Source organism: Procambarus clarkii, chromosome 6 (genome assembly GCF_040958095.1).
Source record: "Procambarus clarkii isolate CNS0578487 chromosome 6, FALCON_Pclarkii_2.0, whole genome shotgun sequence".
In the NCBI taxonomy this organism is placed as follows: domain Eukaryota; kingdom Metazoa; phylum Arthropoda; class Malacostraca; order Decapoda; family Cambaridae; genus Procambarus; species Procambarus clarkii.
The window spans coordinates 27,397,388-27,409,750 of record NC_091155.1 but is presented as its reverse complement, the minus strand read 5'-3'; the positions used below and the strand labels follow the sequence as shown (position 1 = coordinate 27,409,750).

Sequence of the window (12,363 nt, the reverse complement as noted above, 5' to 3'; positions counted from 1 at the left end):
TTTAAATAAATTCTCCTACCCTTAAAAAAAAAATAAGTACACATCACAAATTCAATTTGTTTTAAACTATTAAGTGTTAATTTTGCTGCTAGTAATGTGCATCTTCCAATGCTATTTAAAAAAAAAAAAAGTTTACCACTGCAATGATCATAATTATTTGTCTACTGTTTTAGCATTAGAAATCAAAAGCTATTTGCATTTCTTGCAAGAGAACATTTGTAATGTGCAAGGTTGGTGGGAAACCAATCCCAGTGATCGTGCATGCCAATGTCTTGAAACATTTATTGGCTCAAGAATTCATTAAAAACTGATATTTTACACCACGCAACTTTGAATATACAGCAGCATAAATTATATAAGTGTTAATTAGGAATTAACAATTGATTAGATGAAACTGCATTAATCAAAACAAAGAGCTGTAATCTAAAGGACAAGATAAAATATTGAAAATCATTGAAGTTTTACAAATAACCAGCTACAGTATATCAACATTTTCTAATGTTAATTCCTTCACATTGAAATTACTCATTGTACATTATGTTTATTAACTAATTCACCTTGAATGCCCATTTTTTCTCAAATAACTAGCCAATGAACAACTAATCTATGTTTTGAAGCAACAACAATCGTAATATACAATAAACTTAACACCAAAATGCTTTTATTCGAACAAGTGTTCATATGAACAAAAATATTGCATTGGACCACTAAGTAGTTTTCTCTATTGAGAAAACAACTTGGAATTAATTAAAGTGACTCAAATACTTTTTCTAAACACTAGAATGGGCATGCAATTTGCCTTTTAAAAACAACAGTAGATATCACTTGTACTCTAAATTTTATCCATAAATCAGTAATGATAAAGAAAATGATTTGCAAAAGTTGTACCTACTTACATTGCATAAAGTAACAAATTCTTTTACAACTTTAGCAATTCACTTCCCTGTTTATGAATACCTAGTGACTTTACCCTCAACACAATGTTATCACTTCCCAAAATATTGTAATTATTAAACTAAGAATTACCACATACAGAGCTTGCTTCATCAGCAACTTCATAAGATGGTATGCATCACATGACCTTGATAACCTTGACAGTCTGCCAAGGCAAGCTAACGTTTTTTTTTTTTTTTGTTTAGTTGAAACCGCAAGTTTATAAAATATCGAGGTAAACAAAATTCCATTAACGAATCCACAGAAGATGCATATCTTCAAAAAAAATATACAGAGGAGTAAGCTCTAAGGTTAATCTGCTATTTATTGTTCAGATAAAAATATTAATTTTCAAGAGGATAATGATTTGACCCTACCTGGAGTGATTCTGACAGTAGAAGTGGATATACATCCTCATACTGTAGTAGTGATGAGGTATTGTCAGCTTGTACTCCATGTGATTGTTGCATGGAGCGAAGTTGAAGCTTGAGATAATAATCCTAAACAAATGATAGTAGAGTGAAAACATGATTGATAAATAATATATGATGCAAAAAAATTCTCCTTATATACTAGTAAGATGGACAAGGAACTCTTAAACAGAAGACACGTATAGAATCACGCATGACGATGCAATTAACCTTTAACTACCTCAGTACTACTACTACTGCCCCATGATGTGCTCAACTAGCACTTTTGATTGATGAGGCAACAAATGGTGATGCAATAAATATAAGGCTTCATGTATGATATATATCAGGGCAACATGAGCAAGGGGAATAGCCACTGATGACTAGTGCAAGGTAAGCAGGGATGACAATATTCCAACGAAGGGCATTTCAGCAAAAAGCATGACAAATTTAATCTATACTCTAGCAAGGCTAAATCAAAACAAAGGTCTCTACCTTTCCCATCTGATCTTTCTTAATTCGATAAGAAAAACCTTAGAAGCACCCTCTATATAAAAGGAAGTAATATGCAAAATTTGAAAGGACACTCGATAATGATACTTAAGCTAAGCAATTGTCAAGCACAATGCTATCTGGCTTTCTATATTCTACAAGTCTTCTCTTGCTACAAAGCAGCATAGTTCATGCTCTACCACTAAATTTGTGAGCAAAAAAAAAAATACCCCTCCCCCCATGTTAATACATTTCTGCGTGTTTGCAATCGAGTCGGCATTCAGCTCTTGCAAAGTCATTATCACAAATCTTTTCTTTATTCCTCAATATCTTTTTTTTTAAATTAACATTCATGGAATGTAGTCTCAAACTTAAAAATACTAGTGGTATTTTAGTTTTACTGGCATAAAAGTGTTTGCTGTGATGCTTCTTACCACTTTCAACCAAGCTGGTTGGCACATTTCTTGTAAACTGAACCTACAAGTCTGTTATTAAACACTGACAAAGTAGATGTGGAGTATATCAATGCTTAAAAGTGTGCAAAATTTTACTTATTTGTCAGTTATTCCATCCTTGTTTTGGCAAATACTTTCCTAATACATAGCACATTCAAGTTTACTTTTGTAAAGAAAAAAGTTCCCTGTGGCAATTCTTGATACCTTGTCCATGCAACGGTGTCTACTGCTGAACTACTACACTCATAATGTACACATCATATGCAACATGTGCATGGAAAAACCATACCGAATAAGCAATAATTGCAAACTTTGGCAATGTTCCTCTTTCCAAACACCCTTCTTGGCATATTTTTTTCTGATTTAATGACTTTGTCTACTAATACCGGTAGTATTGGCAGAAGTTCCTCGACCTTTCCTCTAATCTTGATGCAATTCTGGAATCTCTACTGCAGTGCTATAATATCAGTCTCCTATTAATCTTCGCACTGCCATAGGTAATCCTCCTTGCTTCTTTACCGATGACTTCATTTGCATTGACATATGTCACTCAAGACAAAGGTTTCAATAACAACAGTACAATACAATTCTGATCCTAATGCAAGCACCAGTTGAAATCTGAGAATACAGTACTAAACATTTCAATAGCTCCAAATTAAACACAGTACAGTGCATTTAACTAGAACATTCAGAAATGCCAACATCCAAGCTTCTCTCGGAAACAAGATTCTAGGATCAATCATCTTTCCACTAGATATGGTGTTAGATCCTTGGCAAATATAGGTCAAAAAAAAAAAAAAAATTGGTTTCTCTGCAAGCAATATTTTACCAATGAGATGCTAACGCGCTGAAGATATCCGTCAAACATGACTACCCAAACAAGGCAAATTACAATTTAAAAAAACAAGCATTTTATGTAGCTTTTCAACCTTCTGCTTCTTGCATGTCTTCAGTTCTAGCAAAACAGTTTTGGCAGGAAATTCAATATATGTACCAGTGTTCCTCTCTTTACATATTTTAGTTTCATCAGGATCTTTTGCCAAGTGCATATTTTACGATGCAATCGCTGCAATGCAGACTACCAAATTATTTTCAAACCAAAGTACAGCTGATGTCAAACTACTTTTACAAATTGCAATTGACCATTATTAATTTAAGACACTATCTTCAACATGCAGTAGACAATTCTCTGGTATATAATGCATCCATAACCTTTCAGACTGTGCAACAATCTCATATAAAATTAAATACCCAACTTTTTTTCCCCCCTTTAAAAAAATATGGCTCATTTTACTAAAGGTCTTACTAATACAACCAAAATACTATTATACAATACAATTTCCATCTTTTCATATATACACGTCAACTTCAGTAATAAATATATTCAATACCCACTTTTCAGTACTTTATATTTTTACTTCTCCAACCCAGCTACACATGAACACTTTCTTGGCTGTACTGTAATACTCTATCTTCCTATCTTTAATCCCAATACAAGCATTTTAACAATTTAATGTGCTTGCTTTCCACCTTAGGAAAACATGAAGCGTGTTAGCCTGTCCTCTATATATTTACCCTGAATTATAAATTAAAAACTTCTGAAATCTGCTTGATCCAGCAAGTTGGTTTCAACAGCCATCCTGGTGAAAGGCGACCCATTTCATTCAAATGTTTTTGGCGACACTGACAAAAACAATTCAAATAGAACAAAATCAAGTACCTATACTGTACATGTGTTGCACAGCAGCAGCAGAAAAAAAAACTAAATTTATCTGCTCCCCCTTACATAATGGAGCCCTCTAAATAAATTACCAGTTTTGCTACCTGATCACCACTTTCGAATTTGGATTTTTCAAAGTAAATCTGGACTTCGAGCCCAAGAAACTTGGATAGAAATCAGGAAAAACTCGGTTGTATAATTCCCAGATAGTTTTTTGTGTGCGTGCGCTATCTATATATCTACTGTGTTTCTTGTGGGTGTGCTTTGCCCTTTTTATTCAAGCATTTTCACCGATTCCTTTGGTTTTATAATTATTTGCGAGTTTAAACCATGGCTTCCAACATGAGTGGTAAAGGCAAGGGGAGCTTTCCCGCGATAAATTATGCAAGATTATAAGAGAAACTAGATCGTTGTTTGTGGGGAAACAGCTGGCATAAGAAATGGAAAACAGTTACAGCCCCACTCCAGTGCCAGGTAAGTCTACTAGACTCGCCATAACCCGTGCTACTTGAAACTTTGTTCCAAGTAGCTGAATCAAAAACAACAGTTTGCATAGGAATATTGCGTTGATACAGTAGTAGTTTGACAAAAAGGAATCTGTCAGAGTTAATGACCAGATGAGGGTGTGTATAAGTGGTTTACCTAGCGAAGGGAAGGGAAGGGAAGGAAAAAGGGAGGGGGGGGGGGGTTGTCAGCTGTTATCTGTACACAGCAGGAGAAAAAAGACAAAAATTATGAAAAACAGAGTCAAGAACAAAATTGTAAAACTAGATTGGATCCAGAAAGATATAATCTGATTTTAGGGGATGCCACTACACACTGTATAACAATGTTTCGATGATACATTCAAGACTGCATTTATGATTGGGTGAATTACAAATACATAGTTATGTGCAGTGGTCATCCTTTAATATAACTACAGTACATTCACAACAATGTGGTTACTAGAACAAGGAAACTTTCAAGGAAGTTTACAATACTAACTAGCCAACTACTGTACCGTCTACTGAAGGTAGTACCTCATGAAGTCAATCACCCATAACTATCATAATGTTGTCAATTAACCACTAATACATTCTCTTGCTCCCACTTGGAGCACTCCCAATACTTTCAGCTGAAAACGTTTCCCCAAATTATCCTACAGCTTTTGATATTTTAGGTAAACCAAATGTATTTGTATCGCGTATGAGAGTGGTGGGCTTAACTTGAGGGGTGCAATACAGTATATCTCGGCAGGCTTCGGCATTTACCTAGTCTCAAGACGTCTGCATTTTGGGGGGGGGAACAGCATTTCAAGGGTCAAATGTTTCTAAGCAGAGAATGCACAAGTTGTACAGTATTAATCTGCAACTGCATCCCATAGTTAAAATGAGCAATATGGCAGAACATGAAAGCTACCAATCTCTGTAGTTTTCAAATTTAAAGTAACTACACATACAAGATGTAATTTAATTATAAAATACAGAACCATATTAGCTGCTTTAATGACAAATCCTTTAACTTTCTCAGCATGGTTAGGTGAAGTTGCAACGGATCTTGTACAAGTCACCAAATACTGTAGTTAAATGATGTCCATCGAAGACTACACAAGACTTCGAGACTTTGTAAATTATAAATACTCTATACAGTAGTTAATCTAATGCAGAAGCTGTAAGCCATAATGTTTCTAAATGTAAAATATACTGCACAACACAAATTGAGTATTAAGCCATAGGAAACATGTCCGAGTAATGCACTTCAATTTCTCAAGATTGTTTAAAAGAATAATGTGCGTTTGGTTGCTAAGCTATACAAAAAAGTTATGTAATTGATTCAGTTCATATGTACAATCTTTTTCATGTGTAAATATTATATAGCATTTTAATGCCTTGCACAAGTCAAATATTTTTAGAGAAAACATTAAAACTCATAGGCCTCATACATACAATATTGCTTACCAGTGACAGTTTCTGTACTTAGAACAGAATGAACAAAAATTAATTTCAAGTACTGATAGTTGTTACATAATATACAGTATAAATAAATGCTAACTACATTCTATGCAATATGGACTAATATCAATTCTTGCGGGTAATGGCTGGCCCAACTTACCTCACACTAATGACAAGTAAACGTCCTCTGAATACAGCCACCCTTAACTGCATGCATTAAAAAATATTCAAACCATTACTCAGGCATCCATCTAAACCTCTTACAAAAATGGTGCTGTTTTTTTCCTAAATGGAATCTTCCTGGGGGTATACTTTGGGCAATATTTCCAAAATATGCCCAAAATTAAACCACAAGGTGAATTATTAGTTACTTTTTTAGTTTTGAATATAAAGTTAAAATGAGAAAACAAACCACAGCCTCCAGAATTAAGTACTGTACTAAGATCCATGTTCAGTTTAGGCAATAAACTATCCCCCCAATATATATTTTAAAGAATCTATAATTCATAAACCAACACCATTATTTTAGAGTAGATCTTGACAGATCTTTCTCAAATATAAAAATAACAAAAAATTAAACATAAGCAACTGCAACAGGCAATCCCCCTACAATTATCATTATGATCAAAAATGTTATCAGTGCATGCAGACTAAATTTGTCAAGCTAAGGAAACAAACTAATGAGATTGTCATGGCAAAAATCACAACATGAGTTCTTGCTATTTATATTGACATTTCTTATCGTTTTGAAAATTCATCACAAGTGCCGAGATAAAGAAAAAAAAAATGACGTTCCATCTTGCATGTAATAAGAAACGACTTGCATCATATGTCTAGACAGTGAAATTCACATCGTCAGATACATGCTGTATTTCTGGAATGCTTCTAACAAGACTTAGATCTATTAATTCGCAAGTGTCACTTTCTTGTTCCTAACCAAGAAAAAAGGGATTGACTAAACTTTTGGTTTTACGTATGATAAATATTTGGATATTATGAATAAATTACTTAATACTTTAAAAGATGAAAAATGACAGCAAATCCACGAAGACAGAACTTTAAATCTAACTGCAAGTATAGAATATATTTTAAAACTGTACAATAAATTTACATTAAAATTTCTTCAAGCACTTGGGACTCATAATCAATATTACAAACTTGCAAGCGTCACGATTCACTAAAAATTAATATACATTTAATTTATACAAGTTTTTAATGGAATCTGTAATAGCTGCTTGTTAAAGCTACTTTGCACATTTCTTCCATCAAAACCCAACTATATAAATTACTATGCACTCGTGTAAATATGACCTACCTATTTATAGCAGCAAAGAATTAAACAATTATCAAAATGTGTACTGTACAATCACATTTGAATTTACGAGAATGTTAGCAACTCCATTGCTTGAAACAATATCAAACATGTTTCAAGTGGTTAACAGAATTAGATTCACAAACCTCAGCTATTACAGTACTGCAAAATATCACAAATTCTAAACAGTAATGCCACGCTCTCACATTACAGCTACTGTACAATTCATTAAGACCAGCAAATGCCCAATTTTCTAAATTCGATAAAATATAAATGTATGTAAGACTATTTGATCAAACAACTTCTTGGTTCGCACAGAAAGTTGAAGACAATCCTCAAATGAACAACATTCTTTTGCAACTCGATTTGCAATTTTTTACGCATCAGCTTTCCAAACTGTTACACCATGGAAATCTACGACTCTTACTGGCCCTGATACGCAATGCTCAAGACCCTATTAAAGAAAGTCTTACCTACAGTCAGATCTCTGCACTACCGATGAAATGGGCGAATACATATTACCGGTGCCAGACGATCAGTCTCTGTCGAGATCCATCTCATAAATGAGTTACATCACATGCGCAGTGGCTCTGAGTGCTTGGGTCATCCGACTCAGATGGCTCCCATATAACAGCTGAACTGACTGGCAGATGACCTGTCATTAGCAAAGTTGACGAGGTATTATTCCTATTTATTTATACATTAAATAAGCTGAGCAACAACCACTCTTACAATTCCCATAAAGACAAATTTAAAATGATTCCTGAAACACTGAAGAACATCAGCTCTAGCATTCCACTCTATTACTTTTAGATAAATCAGAACAAATAAAACAAGTTTCAATGGAATGAACATTTAAAAAATATTTGAAGAGGGGTCTCAAGTTCTTCCCTATAAACTTCCATTCAGTTGAAGTGTGATTTATAATTGCTTTTAAAGTTAAATATAATTACCATTTGTCTTATAATAAAAATATTTAAGCAAATCCTAAGACTTCACACGACTTTCTAGCTAACAAACAAATCTGATTTACAACTAAAAGCTTCACCCAATTATATACTGTACAGTCAAACGTATTGGAGCGACGTAAATAGTCACATTTCAAATAAAACTATTCTTTCAAGGACAAAAAATTGTAATAAAGACATGAGAAAGGCTTTTACCATAAAAATTTAAATAGGAAAATTAAAATACAAAAATAAACCTGGCTATATGTTACACTGCCAGATAATTCCCCTTCTAATCCAGCCGTGTTACAAGGTCAAATGAACCCTAGCAATGCATAAAACATTATGCTTATGCTATGACTGGTTCTTTCATAATTAAGCCAGGCTGTGTGCTGTGATCGTCATCATTTAGCACCAAAACACTTACTAAAAGAATATAAATTATACCTCATTTCAAGCTGAATTTGAGCTGAAGGTGTGAACATTTTGTACAAAGTTATGCCAAGTGCAAAGAGTTTATTAGGATAAAAAAACAGAACAGGGAATGTATGGGAACTATAAAGACTGGAGCACAAATGGATGCACCCCTTCTGAGGGGGTAATATCGTAAAACAGTTTACGAAGAACTAAAAATGGCTTAGTGGTGATATGAATACAGGTAACCAACCAAGCACTAGTGTGTCAGGATTTAATTAATGAATTGACAGTAATATAATTTAAACAAAATTTACAATCTGACTGCCTCATGAAACCCAAATCAGTTTTGAATGCATATGAAAATTTCTACAGTTAATAACATCCCAGGAATTATTAAAAATTAACTGTCTAGTTTAAACAAACATTCCTTATTCAGATGCACTGTCACATGAAAATGATTCTCAGATCCTATGGTCCGATAAAGCACCATTAAATACAGGAATCAACCCATAGCTCAACTCGTCTAAACATGCCCACTTGTCTTTTTTAAGTATAGGCACTACCAATTGGCACAACAGCACTACCAATTATGTTTCTGCCATGTGCTCAACACTAAAGGTTATTCACGTCTTTATATTTTATTAAAAAAATGAATATCCTACCAGTGTTATCTCAGAGGAAATTTGTTTTCTACTAGAAGTAAACGTACGAGTAAAAAACTAACTTTAGAGCGGAATCCTTTGTCAAATACAAAGAATAAAATTGTAAATTTTGAAGCCTGATGTGCAGTTTTTGTCTGCAATGCTTAAAGTAAGTGATCAGGTAAAGTAATGCAGCAGAATAGAAGTCGGTCAGCCAAAATAAGATGTGTTTGATATATGTGGTTCTGGAAGAAAATTGTCAACATGACAATTATGGAAACACCAAGTATCTCCATACAAAAGTTAAAACTACTGTATTGGAAATGACTACGGCACTTTAACAGTACATACTTGGGCAAAGATAATCGGAAAATGTCACTTAAGCACCCAAGCCTATCTACTCTAAACAATCCTAAATCATAATCCATTACAATGGCCAATTATTCCAGTTCTACACAAGGTTACGAGGAGTAACATCTTGTTCATCGGTGAATGTCCAAATGTTACACACGAATGAAACTAGTACTGTATTGCACAAAGTTGGGAAGCACTAACCCCCCTAATTCAACCTTAGTCTTGTTTGACCAGGTGGTCAGTACGTACAGTCTGCTGTGCATTGGAACCTTAAAAAGATAATAAACGGATTCAAATCATACCTAGCTTTCCTTTTTCATTTGCACCCCCCTCCCTCCCTCCCCCAAAACCTTCCCATTCCTCTCTAGCATTCATCAGTGAACGAGTGCATTAAATTCTCATTTTGTCAAATGTGACCAGATGACTAGACTGCACCAGATTTGTTAAGACTTTTATGACAAAAATACAGGTAACTGGCAATGTAGGCAGTACTGAACAACTGTACAGTTAAGTATTACTACAGAACTGTATAAGCAAAATAAAGTAATTATCCTCCCAATGCAATAATTCTCAGGGATTCTTAACATTTATTGTACCTGTAACTTCCCTCCCCATGTACAATTAACTTTCGATGACACACACACATGTACTTTAATACATTTAAGTCATGCTTAATATCAATTTTAAAATCTTCAATTAATCACATTATGAAACTATACATATTCACTGAAAGAACATAATGCAGTATAATCCCAAAAAATGTCTTAAAAAGACTTTTTACAATACAGTACAATAGGTTCTAACATTAGCCCTTTTCCCATGCAGGTAAGAACTTGCCCAGAAGAATATTATAGAAAATGGAAATGATAACATTTTGTAATACCTTCCACATAAGGAAGTTACTGCAGAAATTGGGGCAGGTGAGCCAATAATATATTTACAGCAGTACTAAGGCCATTTTATGGATGGAGTACAAGGTACTCCCATGTGACTTTTCAAACGTTTACAGTATATTATAAATGTGTAATCAATATTAGGCTATATGGGATATTTTTAAATATTTTAAAATTCATACAATATAAATTAGTTGTTCCCTACATACAATATGCAAAATGGAAATACAGTAATTAAACAATTAACTGAAGATAAATGGCCTAGGTACAATTAAAAATAGCCCACATCCTTGTAAGTACAAGATGATATATGGGTCAATGGCTAATCTGCAACAATTTATAAACAATTGAAATATGGAAGTTAAATGAAAAAGCATTATACTTACAGATGTACAATTTCCTCTTATTAACACAAATGCTAAATACAGTACACGAGAGGGGTAGCCTGCCAAATTTTTAACAAAGCATGGAAAGCAGTTGAAAAAAAAAGTACAGCATATTTCTACATATAAAGCTCACCACATTCCAAACTCATTATTTAAATGCTTTGCATTTATGAGTGGAGATTAATGAGTGTACACTGGCTTAATACAAAGCTATCAGGAGAAAAGTGCAAAGTACTAAAGCCAACACAGAAAAGAAACGGCACAACACAATTTAACATTAATGGCAAATCAACCCTAGGAAAAGTACTAGATGTTGGCTACAAACTTATTTGCTAGTAGCCTGAAAAGATAAAACAAAAATGAACCAATGATGCTGCATGATCGATTACTTCCAGTCAACTACAGAAGCCCCTAATCAAGTTTAAAGGAAAAAAAAAAAAAAGGCAGTCAAATTTTGTGGCAGAAATCCTGTATCATTTAGGATTGCCATACCCACTCTTCTACTTCTCTTCCATTTCTCCCGTTTGTAATTATCTTTTCCTCTATTACTTTCCTACTAGTGGAGTTCACTTGGGGCTACATTAATCCTTCCAATGCATATTGAAGTCTTAGATTAAGTTGCAAGTGACTTTACCAAGCCCAATGCTATTATTCTGTAGCAATTCAATTGCTGCAACAGCAAAACAAAGTATAGAAATGACAAGTAGCTGAAACACACTACAGTTCAACCTGCAGTTATATGAAGTCCCAAGGTAACCGTGCATAAAACAGATCCTTACACTAGGTTAATTACAATAGCAAGACATATCTTTGCAAAAATCACTGAAGCAGGATGGGTAATTTGTAAAAATCTTAATTGGCTGCCAGCTCAGTGCCTCAAGACTCCTGGTGGAGTCGGGCTTATCTCTGGTAAAATTACTTCTATCATGGGCCAATGTGTTAAGTCGTGTGTTTGGGGCGATCCGTGATGCGGTTTCCAACCCCGTCCAACAACAATGATTTTTGCACATAGATCCATGTTAGAGCAAATGTAGAGAGATTTAGGTGGTTCATAGGATACTTAGAATTTTTTATAACATTAAATAATAAGTGCATACAATATCTACACAAGTGGGTAGGATATAACTTAAGTTAAATAAGGGTTCAAGCAATGTTTTTATTTATTATTGTTAAAACCTACCGATACAAATTTAGGTTAAACAAAAATTCCTTTCAATATACTGTACTGTAAAGGCAATCACCAACAAAGCAAGAATCATGTACCAAGATTATTTATTTTCCAGTAAAACCATGTAGCAAACACTTGTGTCTTTGGTGTCAAAGACTAGATTTAACTAAAATTAAAATAATGGACAGGCTGTGTGGGGCTACAAACTAGAAGAAACCAGAGCTTGCAACTAGTGGTCTGATCCCTCAGTGCGCGCTTATTTGCATGAACAAATTTTATTCTACTGGGCAAACCAGTTGCTAAA

General features: G+C 34.0%; 1 protein-coding gene across 9 annotated transcripts in view; it reads right to left on the bottom strand.

The window, feature by feature from the left end:
* The window catches only part of LOC123754059 (formin-2), a 52,988-nt gene that overhangs the window by 7,080 nt on the left and 33,545 nt on the right, over positions 1 to 12,363 (bottom strand). For 3 of the 9 annotated variants that reach the window (XM_045736206.2, XM_045736205.2, XM_069307449.1), the window contains one exon: positions 1,311 to 1,433. The exons of the other annotated variants lie outside the window; for them this stretch is intronic. In XM_045736206.2, the coding sequence (XP_045592162.1) occupies positions 1,311 to 1,433 (123 nt within the window). The remainder of the gene's footprint in view (positions 1 to 1,310; positions 1,434 to 12,363) is intronic. 9 annotated transcript variants of the gene reach the window in all.